This window comes from Macaca thibetana, chromosome 11 (genome assembly GCF_024542745.1).
Source record: "Macaca thibetana thibetana isolate TM-01 chromosome 11, ASM2454274v1, whole genome shotgun sequence".
In the NCBI taxonomy this organism is placed as follows: Eukaryota; Metazoa; Chordata; class Mammalia; order Primates; family Cercopithecidae; genus Macaca; species Macaca thibetana.
In genome coordinates this window covers 3,901,732-3,923,936 of record NC_065588.1, presented here as the reverse complement: position 1 = coordinate 3,923,936, position 22,205 = coordinate 3,901,732, and the positions used below count along the sequence as shown (strand labels likewise).

General features: G+C 38.0%; 3 protein-coding genes across 9 annotated transcripts in view; 1 reads left to right on the top strand and 2 right to left on the bottom strand.

Annotated features, from left to right (window-relative positions):
* TIGAR (TP53 induced glycolysis regulatory phosphatase) overlaps positions 1-22,205 on the bottom strand; it is a 1,172,566-nt gene that overhangs the window by 498,662 nt on the left and 651,699 nt on the right. The gene's annotated exons all lie outside the window — the stretch shown is intronic.
* The window catches only part of CCND2 (cyclin D2), a 734,493-nt gene that overhangs the window by 460,343 nt on the left and 251,945 nt on the right, over positions 1-22,205 (bottom strand). The gene's annotated exons all lie outside the window — the stretch shown is intronic.
* Positions 1-22,205, top strand: part of PARP11 (poly(ADP-ribose) polymerase family member 11) — a 55,096-nt gene that overhangs the window by 28,553 nt on the left and 4,338 nt on the right. For 6 of the 7 annotated variants that reach the window (XM_050750170.1, XM_050750177.1, XM_050750172.1 and 3 more), the window contains 6 exons: positions 5,367-5,495; positions 6,372-6,492; positions 9,148-9,223; positions 12,863-12,935; positions 13,016-13,146; positions 21,117-21,268. In XM_050750170.1, coding sequence (XP_050606127.1) covers positions 5,367-5,495; positions 6,372-6,492; positions 9,148-9,223; positions 12,863-12,935; positions 13,016-13,146; positions 21,117-21,268 — 682 coding nt within the window. Of the gene's footprint in view, positions 1-5,366; positions 5,496-6,371; positions 6,493-9,147; positions 9,224-12,862; positions 12,936-13,015; positions 13,147-21,116; positions 21,269-22,205 lie in introns of those variants that run through there. The other variant, XM_050750176.1, reaches the window with a different exon arrangement.

Genomic DNA, 22,205 nt, shown 5'->3' with positions numbered 1-22,205 from the left:
GTGATTGTTTGGTTATTGGTTTATGTGTTTAGTGATACAGCTGAACAAATTCTGTAAAGTCCATTTTCCTCACAATGTGTAGCTTCTAATATCCCAGCTCAGATGTTTCCCCCTTGTTCTTAATCTCTTAGCCGGACTACTTATGTGGCATTTCTGGATTGGCATAGACTGCCTACTGGTCACAGGTTGTGCTTACTTTCCTTTAGGTAGTTAGATTTTTACCCTTAAGTGTTAAATGTGTGTGTGGCTTGGTGGCTGCTATCATAGTTCAGGGAGTTTACTTTTTTTTTTTTTTTGTCCTACATTTAGCCAAGTACTAGTAGCTTGGAAGTTAGTTCCTGAGAGGACCCAACCTTCGGCATGTACACAGTATTCCAGACTTCCAGGGATGATAGTGCTGTTTCATTTAACCCTGGCTTCATAGGAATTGCCCGTGGGTCAGAGTAGCTTCTGTTAAGTTGTGTTTAACCAGAAGTTGTGGTTAAGACCCTTGTGCCAGTGAAGTTTCTACACTGTGTTGATGAGTATATGTATAGCTTAGAGAATGTTTTCAAGACTGCCCCATGTTCTGCCCTGATCATTCCTGGGTGGATATAGCCTAGTGTTTTTATAGTGCCTTTCTGACTCCTCTGTGATCTAAGAGGGCTCTTCTTCGCTGTCTCTGGTTCTCGGTGTTAAACTTCTGCCTGCTCTGCCATTCTGCTTGTATTGGAACTCCTAGCCTTTCTTGTTTTTCATTAAGATTCCCACTGTTTTCTTTCTTTTTTGTTGAGATGGAGTGTCGCTCTTGTCGCCCAGGCTGGAGTGCAATTGCGTGATCTCAGCTCACTGAAACCTTTGCCTCCGGGGTTCAATCGGTCCTCTTGTCTCATCCTCCTGAGGAGCTGGAACTACGGGTGCACACCGCCACGGTTAGCTAATTTTTTGTGTTTTTAGTAGAGATGGGGTTTTACCATGTTGGCCAGGCTGGTCTCAAGCTCCTGGCCTCAGGTGATCTACCCGTCTTGGCCTCCCAAAGTGCTGGGATTACAGGCATGAACTACCATAGCGGCCCACTGTTTTTGATAATGCCCTTAGGCATGGGCTTCTCCTCTCTGTTCCAAATAAAGTCAGTTCTCTCAGGTGGAAATGTAGAGCTCTTTGTCCTTATGGCCTGTCTTTCCCCCTGAGCAAAATCTCCATGCCACTGCACCTGGGGCTGAAGGTGAGAGCCTTTTTTTCCCCAGAGTAACACTCCATTCCTAGAGTGGTCACTGGGGTGGTGGTAGCAGCCCTTGGGAGCAAGTTGGGGCAGTGGCAGTCAGGGCCCAGTATTCTCAGCCTGCTGTACCTGGAATAGAACTTCCACCTTTTGAATGGGGGCTGTGTAGGGGAAGAGAGACCGGTCCTCTGTGTCACCTCTCCAGAACAGAGCTTCTGCACCTCTGGGCTGAAGGAGAGGAGAAGCACCAGCAGCCTGTGCCTCCCAGGGTAAAACTAGCCACAGCCCGGGAGCCTGAGGGAGGGGGAGCCCTCTGCCTGTCTTTTGGCTACATGTACCGCAGGAAGAGCCTTCATAACAGACCTGGTAGGATGTGAGAAATGGTGCAGTTTGTTACTCAAATGCCGCAGACTCTAACTTGTTCTGAGATTTAGTAAATTTTCTTGAATGAATGTTTCTCCACTTTCTGTATGCCCTTAGTACAATTTCCGGAGACTTCAAATGTTTGTTTTTTAAAATAATTTTCAGCAGTTTTTAATTTTTAATTAATTAATTTTTGTGAGACAGGGTCCTGCTCTGTTGTCCAAGCTGGAGTGCAGTGGCATGATCTTAGCCCACTGCAGCCTCAAACTGCTAGGCAATCCTTCCATCTCAGCCTCTCAAGTGGCTGGGACTGCACGCATGCGTCAGCGTGCCTGAGTAATTTTTATTTTACTTTTTTGTAGAGATGGAGTTTCACTATGTTGTCAGGCTTGCCTCAAACTCCTGGCCTCATGTGAACCTCCCTTCTCAGCCTCACAAAGCCCTGGGATTACAGGTGTGAGCCACCATGCCCAGCCTACTAGTTTTTAAAATGTAGTTTTGCCAGTTCCACTGAGCTCCTTGTTCTGTCATTCTGGAAGTTCTCGTTCGTTTTTAAGCTTTTAAGATCAGGTTTGGGATCTTCTTTATATGTAGAGGCCAGGAAGTTATTATTACCAAATATGATTTCCTCAAGATACTATACTCATGCTAACAAAATAAATTATACTTTGTTGTAGTAAACTAAAATTTATGTCAGAAAACTTGAAACCAGTCTGGGAGGCAGCATTATTTTCCTTATATAGACCAGGATTTTGACTTTAAACTCGTTTTCCACACAGCTTTTCAATTTGATGATCCAGACTGACTGTTCCCAGGCTCTGTAAATAAAGATTCTCTTTGTCACAGATAACATGAAGACAAGCTCTACCAGCATACCCATTGCCCTGGAAACTTTACAAAGTGCTTTACTGCTTTGTACTAGCTTTTTTTTTTTCTTCCCAGTCTGCTTCTAATTACAAACAGGAAAATCAGACAGGATGTGGCCTTGTGACTGAACAAGTTCATTCATCTAACATCATTAAATACCTGCTTCATAATTGATAACTGGTGGATATTCTTTTTATTACCTATAAATGTGTCCTAGCCTAGAGCCATTCTTACTATGGTTGCGGTATTTTAAAGTTATTAATTTAAATTTGACTTAACTCTTTGAGCATAATTATGCAAAATAGTCATTTCTTTGTAGAGAAAACTTACTGTAGAAAATCGAAATGTTTAATCTTATAAAATGCATCTTTTGAAAGAAACCCAGAGCATCTGTGAAGCAAAGGAGAGGAGAAATAACTGTGCATGTGTGAAAGGAGGCAGTGGGGCTTGGTCACGTAGGGGAAGAACTGAGGTTCAGGAGGCCTTAGGTGTTTCTTTAATCTTCTCTGTACTGCTGGCTATGAATCTAGACTAAACAATTGTATTATTCTCTGCTTTGTTTTTTTTCCTGACTTTAATTGGAAAATAATCACTTATCTCTCCTGCACATTGAATTGTGGAGGAAAAGAAATAGTGTAAATTGATAAGGAATTTTATAAGATTTGAAGTACTTTAGAATTGTTCAATACAATGGTATCTGTCTATAGTGCTGTCCTCTCTAAAACTGTGACAAATACAAGATGGGGCTGTCCTAAGTCCCACCCGAAGTTATTTATAACAGAAATTTCTGAAAGGATGTTGCTGAAACACTTTCATTTGTGACCTGGCCTAAAGCGAAGTGTTAGGTAAGGTGTTTTATAGCAGAGCACAAATGTATATGTACACTGTATAAAGGGAACTTTCCTATTTTCTATTCTGTTTTCTAATAGAGAAAAGATAAAACTCATGAGGCAAATATTTTTCTTAACTGTTAGCTCCAATCTCATTCTTCCAAATTTTTCTGGTTATTTTCAGAAGAGAAACTAAATTTAGGTCACATTTGCTTTCTTTCTCTCTTTCTCACAGTTAAATGGCCAAATGAAATGAACATTAATTTGAAAAAGCAGTAGGAATTGTGAATAGTTTACTGGACAGTTTGATCTTAAACTTTAAATCGTTGTCTTTATTATGTGTTAAAATAGATAAGGTAAATAGTGGGTCCTAAACCAGAAGGCTTTGATCCTAGGGTGTTCTATTTTTCATTTCTTAGAAGCCAGTCGAATTTAAAACATGAAGAAAAAAATGGGAAATAATCATAAAGCATTGCTTGAGTTTCCAAACATATATAAAAAATAACAAACCCCCTTCATTGAGGTCAGGCACTGTACTTGGTACTTTACTGCATTGTCTCATTCATTTGTACCAACAACCCAATGAGGAAGGAGTCTATCATTTTTCATTTTGTGAAGAGCCAACTGTGGCCTAGACAAGGTAATAGAAACTTATTCCAGGTTACTACAGCTTCTAAAAATAGGATGGACGTTTTAAATGATGAAATTAAAAGGCAAATACTTTCTAAATTGCCCAGTAGTACATATTCTTTGTAAAAAAAAAAAAAAAAAAATCAATGATACAGGAAATCAAATTTTTAACAAATCATCAATAACTCTATATGTTTTTATATGTGTATAATTATACACACACACAGAGTGAGAGAGATAGAACTCTGAAAGATACTCAGTGAAATTATAGCATTGGCTAACCCTAGAGAAGAAAGGTGAGAAGGTACCAGGAATGGAAGTGGTGGTTAAAAAGTCTTTAGCTTTATTTTGAATGTTCTGATTTTTTGCAAGGAGAATATTTTTTATGTAGTAGTTGTATAAACTCAATAATTTAAAAACCCTTGAAGAATGAGGACAGGAAGCCAAATTCCAGATTGAGTTTAATTTTCTTTGACCAGCCTCTTTGTCTCCTTTCTAGAGACTTCTTCATTGCAATACCCAACCAAGAATGTTTAAAACTTTTTGAAGATAATGTGTATGTGAGTTAATTGGTATAGTTAAAATTATGAAATCATTGATAATGAAGTATAAGACAGTATATGACGGTGGCTAAGTGCATAGACCCTGAAACCAGGATGTTGGATTTGAATCTTGACTTCCTCATTGTATGACCTCTCTATGCCTTAGTTTCCTCATTTATAAATTTGGGGTACTGATAGTATCTGTCTCTAGGTTGTTGTGAGACCTAAATGCGTCATCATCTGTATAGTACTTAGAACAGTAGTTGGCACATAGTAAGTTATATAAAGTTTACTATTATTGCTATTTTATCCTGACACTTAGAAAAAATGGTGGTAGATTGTTATATATACATCCAGACTTTTTTCTATGTATGTGTGTAAACATTTACATATACTTAGAGAGATACACACACACACATTCACAGGAGTAAGTTTATTTTTATTAAAATTGGATTATACTGTTTCTGTTTTCTTATAATCTTTTACAGTCAACACCATATAAATATCTTTCCATGCCATTAAATGAAATGACTGTTTAAAATAAAAATTAGATGCATTTGATCTTAACTAGTGTGATAGCATGGGTCCTTTTGACCACATACATGAACATAAGATAAAATTGAAATTGCTTGGGGCTATACTGAAAACCTGACGTGCTTGCTGATGTTGATATAGCTTACTTAAATGATTGAATAGACATTGGCATATTCTACCTAAGGTGATTATTATTTGCCTAAGTTGTTAAGCAATGATGTCCAACATTTTAAATGTTTATCTTCAGAGCCAATATGCAAGATAGAAGGCTGTTTTTAAAGTGTCATGGGAGGAAAGACACTTGAATAACACTCTTTGTAAAGAAGTAAAATGATCTGTAAAAAGTGTACTTGTTATTAATAGAATTATTTCTTCCTCCACCTCTTTCTGGCTTTTCAGGAGATGTTTCACAAAGCAGAAGAATTCTTTTCTAAAACAACAAACAATGAAGTGGATGACATGGACACATCAGATACCCAGTGGGGCTGGTTTTACTTGGCAGAATGTGGGAAGTGGCACATGTTTCAGGTATCTTCTTTCCTTGAATTTAGCAGAAGTGTTTTCGATTCAGTTAGCATCACCTTGCTAATGTATGTAAAATGAGTATAAATATAGAACTTGAAGTTAAAACTTAAGGAAATAAAATCATTTAGCTAAAAAAAAGTTAGAAATTATTCTAGTCCTTTTCCTTTTCTTTTCCCCAAGTTTTCACACTCATTTATTTAGAAGAAACAATATGTGTTTACTGTGTGTACAGAGGACAAATGTGACTGAGAGTTGCATGGTGTCAGTACATCTGAGCAACTCCAAGTTTGGTTTGATGGACAAAGAAAGGGAAGAACAAATCCATATTAAACACTTCTGTACGCCAGGTATTAAGTTAGGTGTTGCACATTTATTTTCTCCCTTATCCTCACAGTAATTTGGAAGCAGATGTTAACATTCTCTCTTACAGTCAAGGAAAGTAAAACTCAGAAAAGTTGACATAATTTGTCAAGGGTCACACAGCTAGTGAAACTGAGATTTGAATCCGTACTCAAAACCTGTAGTCTTTTTTTTTACTCTACTAAACTATAAAAGAAGATTTAATTTGAGCCACTTAGAAAGTATGATTATTGGAATAATCTGTAAAAGTTGTGATTATCTGGAAAAATAACTGTATTTCTATATATATCTAGTTATTGAAGGGGACTATAACCAGTTGTTTCTTCACTGGAGATCCTTAAACCATTTTCAATATGCTGACTTAGTTGTGATTCTCCCTGTGTGTTGGGAACTAGAACAGGTGATTAGTAAGTTTCCCTTGTCCCTCCATTCCCTGTCTCTCTGACCGCAGTACCACCTCTGTGGCCAAGTCATTAATGTGAACCGCTGGTAAATGAACCTTTCTGGTTTGTCTTAAAGCCGGATACCAACAGTCAGTGTTCAGTTAGCAGTGAAGATATCGAAAAAAGCTTCAAAACAAACCCTTGTGGCTCCATTTCTTTTACTACTTCCAAATTCAGCTACAAGATAGACTTTGCAGGTATGTTTTTTTCCCTAATAGATGTGTGTTTTTAGTATATTGATATGGTAAAATCTAGAGCTCTGAAGGTCAGGATTAGTTGATATATTTGCAAACAGTGAAGTATATCTTTTTTGTTATATACAAAAATACCTCTATAAAAATTCAAGTTTTAAAATCTTGAGCAACGTTACCTTTTATAAAAAGTGTGTTTATATAGTTGCGTATATTAATGTATGTGAAGATTGTCATATATATTAAGTGCCTTTCATACTTCTAAGGAACACAAAACACTATATCAGTTGTTTTATTCATCATCCCATCGCTCTTTTGAAATAGGTAAGAACATTTTTACATTTTTTTTGAGACGTCTCGCTTTGTCACCCATGCTGGTGTGCAGTGGCGCGATCTCAGCTCATTGCAACCTCTGCCTCCCGGGTTCAAGCAAGTCTCTGCCTCAGCCTCCTGAGTAGCTGGGATTACAGACACCCGACCCCACATCCGGCTAACTTTTTTGTATTTTTAGTAGAGACAGTGTTTCATCATGTTGACCAGGCTGGTCTTGAACTCCTGACCTCCTGATCCACCCACCTCACCTCCCAAAGTGCTGGGATTACAGGCGTGAGCCACCTTGCTTGGCCAGAACTTTTTTACTTTAAGGATCAAACAGATGTCAAGTGAGAAAGTCATAGGTAGTTGGCAGTAGTTTCAAGAACAAGTTTTAGCTGAATGACCTTTCTCTTGATGTCTTTGTCAGAAAACGATTTCTTTAATGGACATTGCCTTCTGTCATTTTCGTATTTATTTGGCTCTTCCACAGATTAGCCAGATAATCTGGAAATCAGTCCCACTTTGGATTTCATCTGTGATATATGGGCATGTTTTGGGGTGTCCCATGAAAAACCTGATGAACTGAGCTCCTCAAGTTTCAAGCTGTTAGTTTCAGCTATTTATTGCTTAGAGGCAAACACGACCTGGATGGGAGGCTTTCTTAATAAAAGAACATTTTGTTTGCTACACAGCTTAGTCCTTTAGCTGCTCTCTGTCAATTCCTGTGAGTAGTGTCTTTATGACAGTGTTTGTAGTGTATTGTGGCTGGGTAGGGTGGGGAGACATTAGGAAATCCCCTGGGATGAGCCAAGGCCCAGAAACAGTGAAGGGGATTTGTCCAGTAAGTGACTGATGGAACCAAATATGTAATAATTGTTATCCCACCAAAGTTGTTTGTCTTGTTTTTTTTTTGTTTTTTTTTTTTTTAATTATCAAGAGTTAAAAACCGTGAGATCCTTACTTGTGACAAGCCGTAATTTTTTAATGCCATTAGGCAAATAAGCAGGATTTAAGAGGCCCTGACATTTGTCCCTCTGCCGCAGTCTAGGCAGAAGGTGTCTGGTAGGCATTTTTAGTCATGTGTACAGGTATTTTTGAGGGAGAACTGAAACCGAATGACATGCACAGACAGCAGACCTCATGTAGAGCATGAAATGTATCAAAGCATTTGGTAGATAATTTAGCAAGCCACGTGTTTCTGAAGGAATATTTGTTAGTATACTACACTTTTTGGAAACTTGCTCTCAGAAAATAGAGTTTATTAAAAATATCATTATTAAGGAACAGGAGTTACATATACTAATAACTTGAGTTCCCCAACCCTCTATGTAATGATCCTGTTTCAAAGGCGTGGGTGTTAGCATTTCACATGTACTCTTTGCAGATTTCAGCTCCAACCATTCTGCCCCTAGCCAACTCAGGTTTTCTCCATAAAAATGGTAAAAAGTAAACTCAAAATGAGATGGTCCAAGAAGGTGGCATCACAGGTCTTGCTCCACATGCTGAGATGATCTTGCTTTTTCCCTGAACAGTGGTAAATCCAGTATGTGTAGAGTAACACGGAGAGGACAGAACACACTTTATACTAGCCTTGGTCTGGGTGGGTGAACCTAATCATTTTGAAATGGAATGATGTCATTTAGATGATGTAAACTGGCTAGAATCTTACATTAAGAATCACTACTTAACTTTGAGGAATGAAGAAATGGACCTGGTAAATATTGCCATGACTGAGGCATGGATGAAAGAAGAAAAGGATACCTTTAAGTAATTAGTCTCTTATCACTAGAATCTTTTTATGTAAGTTTGTACTGGGTCTAGCCAGGTTTTCTATTTTTTAGGTTTAGTTATATAATTAAGGAGAAATCAGGAAATGTAGAAATTTTTGAAATTCTGTGAGTTGTACAAGTTTTATAATCATTTCCAAAATTTTTAGAGAGATGGAAGTACATTTTTCTACTTAATAAACCAACCACATTTAATACTGTAATTTCTCTCTTTCTAGTACTCTTAGCTTTCCTAAGTTTAGAACTCTCCTAGTTTAGTGTCTGTTTAACCTAAATGTGATACAGAAGGGGAATAGACCGTGCATACTGAGCAGTGGATGAAATTAGCATCTTTATGTATGAGCTTAGATCAAGCAATGAAGCTGTGCTTCCTTGAATAGCACCTTCACAACATGATCCATAGCGCTATGGTAAAGTACCCATAATATACTATGCTGGCCAGCTCCTCCCAAAGCTCCTTGATTCCTGATCATCACGTAGCGTGGCTATTAATCTTCATGACACTTTATACTACAGTGTGTTTTTTATGACTTATCTAATATCTTGTCTTTGTATACAGAAATGAAGCAAATGAATCTCACCACTGGAAAGCAGCGCTTAATAAAAAGAGCCCCCTTTTCTATCAGTGCTTTCAGGTATGGTAAAGAGAATAGGGGTGGAAAGAGTGGGGTTTTTTTTCCTTACTATTGGACAGAAAAACAAATAGACTGAAAATATTTTGGTAGGCCATTTAATAATATTGATCTTTTAATCAAATTTTGGGCCGGGCGTGGTAGCTCATGCCTGCAATCCCAGCACTTTGGGAGGCCAAGGTGGGTGGATCATGAGGTCAGGAGATTGAGACCATCCTGGCTAACATGGGGAAATCCCGTGTCTACTAAAAATATGAAAACATTAGCCAGGCATGGTGGCAGGCACCTGTAGTCCCAGCTACTCGGGAGGCTGAGGCAGGAGAATGGTGTGAACCCGGGAGGCGGAGCTTGCAGTGAACCGAGATTGCACCGCTGCACTCCAGCCTGGGCGGCAGAGCGAGACTCCATCTCAAAAAAAAAAAAAATTAATTAAAATAAATAAATATCAAATCTCTCATTTGTTGACAAAATAGCAACATTATTATTTACTCTAAGTGCTTCCTTTCATGTTATCCTTTTCCTTTCTTCTTGTATATTTACATTTTTTAATTCTTTAGAACAGTTTACATGGTAGTTACAAAATGCCTTGTGGTCTCTGCTCTGAACTCATAAAATAACTCACTGAGGTAAGTTTAAATTGTTAACTTGGAAATACTCTCTCAGAGACATATAATTATTGGGGCTGTAAGAACCAGGTAATTGTTCACTTTGTTTCCGCCTCCGTTGATCTCCGTTGGTCAACTCCTAGAAGTAATTTCAAATTTGTAGCGACTAAGGGAGACCTAAGGAAGGTGGTAGAACAGTGGACAACAGTATTGCTTTCTGTTCCCTGGAACTTGGTTACAAATTTTCTTTTTTGCTTGCTCTGGCCATAAGAAGTCTGAAAAAGGATGTATAAATGTCAGAAGACAATAAATATTTATTATTCATGTGAATGGACTTGAAGGAAAAAATCTTAAAGCATGTCTCCTATTTTCTAAAATGACTCTTCAAGCATGTATTGAAATTCTTTTTGTTCAAATAATTTAAAATGAAACTGAAAAAAAGATAGCGTGTTAATTAAAAGAAATATTTTAAGTTTCTGTCAGTTTGTTTCTCGACTTTTGTTTTTATTTTAGCATTTATTTTGGTTTTATTTTAGCATCATGATTTAAAAGTTATTCCAAGTACTTATGTAATGAATGCTTTTGTACTTCTGTGGAATATAGAGAATAGTATTTCCTTACTAGCTACGTCATATCCACATTTTTTAGTACAAATAATAAAAGAATTACTTATCTTCAGAAAGTATTTAATCTGGGAGAAAAATGAAAAATGAGACATAATAATGGAAGATGTTATTGTAATTGTACATTGTATCTGCTGTGCTTTGGTGGAGGCAAGAAGCACTGTGATGGGATCAAACACTTTGTTGTTTTGTCACAGACGGTACAAAGTGTAGGACAAAGACAGGACAAGGAGAGAATTAAGCAGAATAGAGGACAATAAGCAAGATAATAATAAAAGGAGAGGACTATGTAGGTAAGATACAGTAGGATGTTGAAGGTCAGTAGGTGCTGACATAGAAATATTTATTTACTGTGGGACTACATTGAGCATTTATTACATGCAAGGTAAGTAATACATGCTTCCTATTGGCAAGGAGTTATTTAAGGCTGTTGACTACATAAAAACTAAAAACATTCTTTTGGTCGTAGCTAAAAGATACTTTAGGCCAAGTATGTTTTAGGCATTTTTTTTCTCACAAAAAATTGGGAAAATATTTTTATTCATTCTTGTAGTTGAAGGGGTATTCTCCATATTATATGAAGTACTTTTAGGACTCTCTAAATAGGAGATCAACATGGGCAAATAATTTGAACAGTTCATACAACCTCACTCATAATAAGAGAAAAACAAATTAATACCAGACTGATTTTTACTATGATTTTTTGACTAAAATTCAAAAGTTTGATCACACACCTTTTTGGAGTGGTTGCGGGAAAATAGGCAATTTCTGTATTTCTGGTGAGAATGTCAATAGGTACGTTCAAAGACAGCATTTGGTTGGTATCTGTTAAAATTATTAAAAAATGCATTCTTTGACTCAGAAATTCTATTTCAAATATATTATTTTACAGATAGACAAGTGGACATGTAACATGGCAGATGAACAAATGTGTTCCTGCAGCATTTTTTTTTTTTTTTTTTTGAGATGGAGTCTCACTCTGTTGCCCAGGCTAGAGTGCAGTGGTGCCATCTCGGCTCACTGCAACCTCCGCCTCCCGGGTTCAAGTGATTCTCCTGTCTCAGCCTCCCAAGTAGCTGAGATTACAGCCACACACCACCATGCCCAGCTACTTTTTTGTATTTTAGTAGAGACGGGGTTTCACTGTGTTGCCCAGGCTAGTCTCGAACCCGTAAGCTCAGGCAATCCATCTGCCTTGGCCTCCCAAAATGTTGGGATTACAGGCGTGAGCCACTGCGCCTGGCCAGCATTCTTAATACAGTAGCAAAAAGTTGGAGACAAGCTAAATATTATTATGGTATGTCCATATGGTGGAATTCTGTGCATCTGTAAAATAGAATGCATTCATTCATTCATCTAGTACTTATTGAGTGTGTACTATGTACCAGGCTCTGTTGTAAGCACTAGGAATAATGATACTCTCTATGTACTGTTACAGAAAGATCTCTAAGAATCTATGAAGTAAAAAACAAAAACACAGGTGCAATAAATGTATGCTTTATGCTACCATCTGTGTGAGCAAAAAGCTTGGCTTACATTAACCTAAAGAAGCTCTGGAAGAATACCCGAGACTAAAATAATAATTACCAGGAGATGGGGCAAAAAGTGAGACTTGGACGTAGCAGGGACTGTAGCGGGAGGAAAACTTCTCACAGTATATTTCTTTATACATACTAATTTTTAAACCACATATTTGATTTTTTTCATTAAAATAAGTTTGAAAAAAGTAAACTAAAGATCAGTTTGAAATTTATTAATTTCTTCAGTAACATCCAATCACTGGAGGCGATTGGTGTGTCATTTTCAGCCTTTTGCTGTTAAATCCCTCAACATCACTGTGTTTTTCTGTATTCACATCCGGTGGCTTGAACATGTTTGATAGTTTTTAAGATTTGCTGACTGACTGTGCTAATAATAATAACCCTTAAAGTTAGTGGGCTGTTGGAGAGAATAGTGGGCAATTAACAGAGAAAGGTTTAGATTTGAGTTAGATCTTGGAGAACATTGAATGAATGGTTGAGGAGTTTTGATTTTATTCAATAGGCAATATAAGCACGAGTTTCAGCCTTTAGTTTTCATCAGGAGCTTGATTTTATTTTTAATTTCTTTGCCTCAAATCTTCACATTTTAAAGAAATTTTGGAAATTTCAAAAAAAGACAACAAAGCAACCGGTTTTGAAATTTTTATGATATATAGGGTTGTATATTTTCCATCGAAAGTTCACTATTCAACATCTAAAAAGTAGCACACATAGACATTCAATAATTTTTGAATAAAGAAACCAAAGGCTATATTTAATTGCATGTGTCACAATACCCTGAAAATGAAAATTAAGCTTTGAAGAAAAGGCTAAATTCTTGACAGTAATTATAATCAGCTTCTGATATTTTGTTTTGTCTTTTGCTGTTTTAAGTTACATCTGTGAAAACGAGGCCATCCCTATGCCACCACACTGGGAGAATGTGAATACTCAAGTACCATATCAGGTAAGAGCAGAATTGACTGAATATACCATGAAAGAAACTGGAAAGGACCGCAATAAATCTCTGCAAATTTATTTTTCCAGCTTATTCCTCTGCACAATCAAACACATGAATATAATGAAGTTGCTAATCTCTTTGGGAAAACGATGGATCGCAACCGAATTAAAAGAATTCAGAGAATTCAAAACCTAGATTTGTGGGAATTCTTTTGCAGGTGAGATGATTTCTAATCTGAACCTTCTCCTTACCGCTAAGTCTTTTATGGTTAAAACATAAATATTGAATTGTGTTAATTTTCAGTGGTGTAGACATGCTGCTTTTCTCTTGCCATATTTTGACCTGGTCTCAGGGCTCTTCTTCAGCATTCTCAGGGAGTGAAAGAGTTGGTCTGTAAACTTTGCTTGTAACATTGCAATGTGAGAAGCTCCTTCCTTTCAAGGTTTAGAACTATGCATCTTGGCTGAAATCAGCATTACAGAGGAGTGTCGGAGCTGTTTAGCTTTGTTGATAGGACTTCCTTGGCTCAGCTTTTTATTAGAAGTCTCTGCAAACACTGTTTTGTTTTTAACAGTCATACGATCTTGCCAGTAGTCTTTTGCCTGTTTTATTTTAAAGAACACTTTAAAACATACCTTCAAATTTCTTGCTTAGCCTAAAGTTTACTTTGTAGATTTAAAATCTCAATTCCTTACTAGATTTAAGTTGGAAATGACCCATTGGGTGACTCAGTGTTCACTTAACCGAAAATAAAGTCTGTTACAGAAAACTTAAAGCTATTAAAGGTATTATCCAAATTAGCCTCTTCTGCTGTATTTTTTTATGACATGTAAAAAATTAAAGTAAGTGGTTCTCTGAAATATTTTCAGTTAACATTTGTGGATGAGATTTGATTTCTAATAATTTTAAGTATATAAGCTGACTTTTAACTTTTTATTCAGAGAAATTGCAAATAAACACAAAAGTAGAATCTAATATAATGAACTTCATGTATCATCCTGATTCAACATCTATCAAGATTTACCGCACATAAACTGTCTCCTTTTTTGTTATTATTGTTGTTGCTAAAGTATTTGAAAGCAAATCCCAGACCATAACTCATTTCATTTCTATATACCTGAGAATTAGGCTGATTTTGTTTGGTAATGATACATAGAATTCTTTCTTGGTTCTGACTGACTAGTTAATATGGCCTGCGTACATTTCCGGTTTTATTCTCATAATAGTTTATGGTAAATAAGGGGCTTTCAGCTTGTGTTCTTTATAGTCTCGGGTCTATTGGCCAAACCAGCTTTTATTTCTGACAATAACTGAGGTTAACTGGGTTTATAAAGTTTAATTTAGTTCTTGTTTAGATGATTCTTTTATAGAGGAAGACAGAAGCCTCTGCCTCCTTTGACTTTGTTCTCTCAGTGAATAAAGTAAGTTTTTCTAAAATAGTCTGATGAAAATTTAATTCATTATTCTTCATCAGCCCTCTGAATTGGAGATCAAATTGGTCTCCTTCATAACTTGAGTCCCCAATTAAATCATAGTGGTAAAAATGTACCAGTAATTCCCCAGAACATTTTGTACTAAGAATTTCACTGGGAACAGTTTTACTCTGGTGATGCCTTTCATGGTTTTATGTAATGTCAGCCTGTAGAAATCTGTGACGGTAAGTGAACCTGCCACCTGCCACGACAGTACAAAATGCTGAGTCTCATTATAATGGCAGCCTGTCATTTTGACATCATCCTGAAGAACTAAAATAACTTGGTCTGTCTCACTGTCACGTAACCTATGACTCACCATGTAGGTAGTCAGGCCCACATGAGTCCATCCGGCAATAGTTTTCACATTGCCTAGGCCTCTCTCACTTCCCCCACCTCTTCTAACAACAATACTTTATGACAAGCACTGTTCTGGGCACTTGGGATAAAACGGTACAGAGAGCCATAGCTTGGAGAGCCAGACCATTGTAACACAGAGACGTGGGGTCAGCTCAGGGCATCATGGCAGCACAAAGGGAGGGGATCCATCCATCTTCGCCAACAAGAGCAGGGGATGTGGAGTGGAGTGGGGAGAATTAGGGGCCCCAGACACCAGTTGATAGGAGAAGGGCATCTCGGGCATTGGGGCAGTAAGAGCCCAAGTCTGGATATAAGAGGGAGCACAGAAAATTGAAACAGCTTCAGATTGAACAGAAATTAGGTAGGATGGTATCAAGAGGCAGAGCCTGCAGGAGTTTGTAGTAGCACCGCTGGGGTGGTTGTGTGATCGTCTTTAGTAGCCTTAGTTGAGTTGGATCGAACCAGAGTGGAAGTCGGAGAGTTAGCAGGGGCTAGACCATGTGGGGCCTTATAAGCTAAACTAAGAGGTTTGGATTTTTTCCTGGGACAGTAGAATGCCATTGTAGAACTTTAAGCAAGAGAGTGATGCATCTGATTTGCATTTTAGAAAAATAATTAGGCTGTGCAGTGGAGAAGGGGTTTAAAGCAGTGGTTCTCAACTGGGAGTGATTTTACCTGCTGGGGGACATTTGGTAATGACTGGCGTAATTTTTGATTGTTAATGTGGCAGGGTGGGGGTGCTACTGGCATCTGCTGGATAGAAGCCAGGATGCTAAACATCCTACAGTGCATGACACAACAAAGACGAAGCCTTCCACAACAAAGAAGTGTCAAACACAAAATCTCCGTAATTTAAAGGGATCACAGTTCGAAGCAGAGAGACCAATTTAGGAAATTGTTTCAGTAATTAGACTGAGACATGTTGGGTTGCCTGACCCAAAGTGATATCTGCTCTGTTGGAGCAAAGAAGACAGTTTTGAGGTATTAAGGTTATAGAATGATAGGGCTTGGTGCCTCACTTACTGTTTGCGATGGGGTGAATAAGGGAGATGAGAAGGATAACTCCCAAGATTTTGGCTTGTGTTACTTGACTAAGGGAGTATCAGTAAGAACAACTTTAGGGATGATGGAAAGGGAGTAGTAGTCGATATACGGCAGTTGACATGTGGGTCAGGAGTTCAGAAGAGTGGTATAGACTAGAGACAGAGGTTTTGGAGTTGTTAGAAAATGTGGGGTAATAGAAGCTATAGGAATGAAGAAGATGACTAGGGAGCATATGTACATTAAGAAAAGAAGAGGGCCAAGGATGTGGGGTAATAGAAGCTACAGGAATGAAGAAGATGACTAGGGAGCACATGTACGTTAAGAAAAGAAGAGGGCCAAGGATGTGGGGTAATAGAAGCTACAGGAATGAAGAAGATGACTAGGGAGCATGTGTACGTTAAGAAAAGAAGAGGGCCAAGGATGTGGGGTAAAAGAAGCTACAGGAATGAAGAAGATGACTAGGGAGCATATGTACGTTAAGTAAAGAAGAGGGCCAAGGATGTGGGGTAATAGAAGCTACAGGAATGAAGAAGATGACTGGGGAGCATGTGTACGTTAAGAAAAGAAGAGGGCCAAGGGTCCAAGTCTGAAAGGGATGCACAGAGGAAGAGAGAACCCAGGGAGGGAACTGACAACCACAGAAAGTGGGAGAAACCAATAGACGATGTAGTCACAGAAGCTGGAGGGAGACTGTGGTTTACACAGGTAGGTGCCATCTGTGCGATTACATACTGAAAAGATGCTAAGTAGGATAAATCTGAAAAGTTCCTTTGCATTTTTCAATAAGGCGGCCATTGGTAACCTAGAGGAAAGCAATGTTGGTAGACATCCTAGTGTGTATACAGCAAATGTTGACAGCTTTTTCAAGAAGTTTGGCAGTGAGGAGGGTGAGAGATATGAGAAGACAGATAATGTGGGGTTATTGTTATGTTTTTGAAATTTAATCATGGGAGAGAACTGAACATTGTAATTGGAAAGGACCGATGGAGAAGGAAAATTTTAAAGACTCTTAGAGAAAGAGTGGAAGGGCAGTTGATGGATTCCAGCTCCTGAAGAAGTGTGATGAGATGAAATTCTGAGAACATATGTCAGAAAGGAGATAGAGAAGCGTGGTCCAGTTATGTTTACAGATAAGTCCAGGTAGGGGATGAAAAGAGGAGTTAGGTTAAGGAGTTACTTCCTGATACCTTCCATTTCTTTTGTGAGGGAAGAAGGGAGGTCACCTACGGAGAATAAAGTGTTCGGGAGGTGTCGATAAGAGGAAAAGGAACGGGGAAAGAGGAGATTTGAAATGGCCACTGTGGATAATGGGGTAGAACGAGCTATCTTGGGAGCCATAGGATTTCTGTCAGCATTGAGGGCTTAGCTAAAGTATGTGAATTTATGGGGCAACCCATGTTGTGTAATGTACTTCAGAGTACAAATGGAAGGGCAGGTAGTGGAGATGGTTGGGTTGATCCACAGCTGGGAAGCATAAGGCAGCAAGGACATAAGAGCATCTTATTAATAATGTGAATTTAGATCAGAGATTCTCAAACCTAGTTGCAGGTCAGAATCGCCAGTGGAATTTGCTAGCAAGTAGAGACTTCTGTCACCCGTCACAGATCTACTGCATCAGAACCTCTGGGTTCTGACATTTTTACCTTAAAACAATTATATAAGTGGTTCTGATGTTCGGCAGGGTGAAGTGTGTTCTAAATCTAGGTAGACTTACTTTAATCCAGAGCATGGACATATTCTTGCTGCAGTGCAGAGCATGTGGCATACACACTTTAGCCAGTTTGGCACTCTAGTCCCTAAGAGGTGGATCATTTTGAGACACTTTGAGAAGTGGGTGTGACAGTACTTTCAGTAAGTTCAGGAATGATTGTGGATCTGGGCAAAGGTGGGCAGGGTTGTGAAGAACTTAGTGTAGTTCTGTGACTTTCCTTGCAGATGTAACTAAAGTTCATGAAGCCCTAGAATTTGACTTTAGCCCTTCTGGAACACCAAGGTCATAGTCTGAATGTCCACATTTCATGGCTGCCTTAGTAGTGGGAGTAGTGGGCACTAGAACAGACTGTGCCGTGGGGATACAAAACTTTAACCACCACGCCCCTGCTCTGTGCCTTCAACGGGTGTATACGCACCATCTAATCTAGGAAGTAAGCATTGTTTTCCATGCCTGCCTATACCCCTACTCCATGCCCTTTAACCCACAGTTTATTTATAATATCTAAGAGAAACTCCAGCGAATTTTCAAACCGAGATTCACTCGAATTTGTACCTGAAAAGTAGTGATAAATGAATTTTTTTTTTTTTTTTTTGAGACAGAGTCTCTCTCTGTCCCCCAGGCTGGAGTCCAGTGGCACGATCTTGGCTCACTGCAAGCTCCGCCTCCCAGGTTCACGCCATTCTCCTGCCTCAGCCTCCGGAGTGGCTGGGACTACAGGTGCCCTCCATCACACCCGCCTAATTTTTTTGTATTTTTGGTAGAGACGGGGTTTCACCGTGTTAGCTAGGATGGTCTCTATCTCCTGACTTCGTGATCCACCTGCCTTGGCTTCTGAAAGTGCTGGGATTACAGGATGAGCCGCCGTGCCTGCCCTTTTTTTTGAGATGGAGTCTTGCTCTGTTCCCCTGGCTGCAGTGCAGTGGCGCAATCTTGGCTCATTACAACCTGCGCCTCCCGGATTCAAGTGATTCTCCTGCCTCAGCCTCCGAGTAGCTGGGATTACAGGTGTGTACCACCACACCCAGCTAATTTTTGTATTTTTTAGTAGAGACAGAATTTCCTTAGAGTGGGTTCTAGTCATTACAGATCATGAAGCACAACACTGACAAGTTTGACATTACAGACCATGAAGCCTGGCATTGTGTATGATATTAATGTTTCTTTGAAAAACCCAGCATGGATTCACTAATGCCGGACTAATAGGATTACCACAGTGGTAGATGGATAGGCCCCTTAGATAGTCTAGCTTGGCTTCTCACTTTTTAGTTGTTGAGAAAGTTTTTTTTCATGAAGACAAGATGGAGAAATATGTGCTGGTTGGTATTTCAAAGAGGAAAACTAGTAGCCAAAAAGTCTCATGCAGAAGAGTAACTCGAATGGCATGCATGCTTTCTTCTTGGGTCCTTCAAAATTTTTATCAGAAACTTGGATGAAAATGCAGAGGGCTTGCTTATCACACTTGTGAAAGATTCAAAACTAGAAGGGGTAGCTTATTTGTTGAGTGAGTGAATCAGCAGTCAGAAAGACCTTGGAAGGTTGAAACAGTGGGTAAAAACAAGTATCTTTTTTTTTATTATTAAAATTTTTTTTCCTTTGTTTTTATAAAGGGAACAAATGCACATTGTTTAAAAAAAGTGAGAACATAAAGTTCTAAAAAAGGAAGTTGGTATAATTCTTAGTGAAAGCAGGCTGACTTTTTGTAAAGTAAACATTTGCTAAATGCACAACCTTCTAAGGTCATGCTTAATGGTCTGAAAAGACTATCACAAATAGATCAAAGCATGTACATTTAAATTTTGATACATACTGCCAAATGACTCTTGAGAAAGACCATATGCATTTTCATTTCTGTCTCCATTTAAATGCAAGTATCCATTCCCGAACATACTCATCAAGCTCCATATCATTTATAGAACTCAGTCTGTGATACGGATATTTTACTGTTATTTAATTTTTACTTTTTAAATTACTGTGTCAAGTAAAACTTAACTGAAATAAATCTATTACATTCAGTTTATAAATCAGTTGTACAAATTTAGCAAGCTAAGAGAGGTCTGGTTTGAAAAAGTCTGGGAGTTTGAACTGACTACACAGTCAATCATGGTGATTATGGTGCAGTTCACTGCCCTGGTACCAAAATGCGTTCAGTGGTGTCGGTGCAGTCAGTGCTGTCTGATGATATCTGGACTGTTTCTATTTCATACCAACATTTATAAACTAGAAAGTATGCAGCAGATTCTTGTTAACTAAAGACTGTTGGGATAAAGAAAGACCTAGAAGCTATGCTGTGTCAGGAGTAGTTGAAGGAATGGTATATATTTAACCAAGAAAAGAAAGCCTAAGTAGGTGTTCATAGTTATTTTTGGATATTTGCAATGTTGTTTTGTGTAAGAGTGATTTGAATTGTTAGTGTTCATAAGAGAATAATAAAGACCAATCAGTAGAAGTAACGGAAGGCAGATGTTGGTGTGGCGTTGGGATGGATGTACTTTCCAACTATTACAGCTGATCACAAATAGACGGTGCTGTTTTGCAAAGTGAGCAGTTGATGGATTGAAGCAGGCATGAAATAGCTATCAGAAGTCGGGGGAGGGGATTCTTTTTCATTTTTAAAGTATGATTTTTAGTTTCAAGAATGAAAATGCAGCGAATAGTTTACAGACTCCCATGTATCTACCTATCAGATTTAACATTTTGATACTTGTCACATTTCCTTCCTCTTCACACAGATACAGGTGAAGTGTTTACTCCATCCCTGTCCTACTCTCCTTCTTTCCTCCTGAGATTGGTATGGTGCCTTATTGTTTGTATTTTGTATTTTTTACTACCTGTGTATGTATACCTACATAATACACGGTATTATTTTGACTTCTCTATCTCTTTTTGCAAGATTCTTTTTACATTAAATATTATTTTTCAAGATTTACTATGTTAATGCACATAAATCTACTTCATTACTTTTGACTTTTATATATAAATACATGACTATATATTCATTTCTCTGTGAAATAATTTTAGGCTGTTTTCAGTTTTTGTTTTCTGTTATAATCGGTCCTACATTAAATATGCTTTTATGTATTCGGATAGATTTATCCTTGGGAAGAGGATTAAACTGGATGGCTTAAAGTCCCTCCCAACCCTATGGTGCAAAATTTAGTCAACTGAACCAACATTTTCTAGTTTCTGAGGATAAAAAGCATATGACATGGTCCCTGCTCAAGGAATTCACTGTCTAAAGCCTCTGCGAATGTTGTAGTACTTGTTTGTTGTCTCAGTTTTAGGCATCTATAAAGCTTTAGCTGGTTTAGACAATCAATTACCTTTACGAAGTTGGGGCATATCGTGGGATAACTATAGTTTTTGGCATAATTTTCAACCATAAGTTTCAGTGTTAACTAATACTTTTTGATGAGACGATTTATGTGTCCAAGAACGTTTGAAATTATTTCTTTTCTAGACTTGCTTTGTCCACTTAGTATTTATATTAAAGTATTTTCTGTTTTACCCTTTCTGTTGAACCTTGCTCATTAAGATGAACAAATGCTACTTATGGTATATTTCTGTGTGCTTTTGTGTCTGTGTATATTGTGTTTTTAGGAAAAAGGCTCAGCTCAAGAAAAAAAGAGGTGTGCCTCAGATTAATGAACAAATGCTATTTCATGGTACCAGCAGTGAATTTGTAGAAGCAATCTGCATTCATAACTTTGATTGGAGAATAAATGGTATACATGGTGCTGTCTTTGGAAAAGGTAATTATCAGAACTCCAGGTCCAGTTTGAGTCCTAGGAGTTTCCTCTTTTTAGAGGAATATAAATACAAATATAAATTGCTTTATGGCAAATATATAGAGAATGAGAAAACAAATGGATTATAATTGCATTGTGTACCAGAATAGGTACTAGTGTTTTTGTTTTGTTTGGTTTTTAAGAAAATGATAGGTAAGAATATTAGTGAGCAATAAGGAATAGTGGAGGAAAACGTCACATTATTTATAATGTTGTGAAAATCCAGGTTTTTCAATTTATGTCTGGTACTCAAGCAAATTAAGGAGAGAGGTGAGGGAAAAGGAACGGGATGTACATTTCATTTTCTGGTCCTTACTTTGTACCTTACCTCCAGCAAGAGAACTGACTACTATTTAGGATCAGGATATGCTACATTTTGAAAATGTAAATTAATTTTAAAAATAACTACTAAAAAGGCCATTCCACTTATTTAACTGTAAGGAGGTCAAGGTGTTACATAAATCCCATCAGTGTTAGGTAAATATGAGACTTTGCAATTCATTTCCCCATTTTTTTAGAGTAAGAATGCCCTTAATGATGTCTATCTCTTGTGATGCCAACCATTCCAGAAGAGTTGGCTGCTTTGTTGAGTTTTCATGTGCAGGCAGTGAGCCAGTAAAATCATTTTTGTTTTGTAATGCTCAGATATGAATGGCATTATACTCTCTCAGAAATCTTTTCATGGATGTGGGATTCTATTGTTTCCAGAAATATTATTGAATTGTTATCCCGCATCATAGAAATATGGTTTCTTGGGGTTTAAAAGAATCCCTGTAGGCCATCGGTTTCCACTGTGCTCTCCAGAGCTTTGCTGGATGCTGACAAGGGAGCAGGGTGAGGAAGTGGTGGAAGGAAACAGAAACAGGAGGGAGGGCCAAGCAGTAAAACTCAGGGCCGGGCA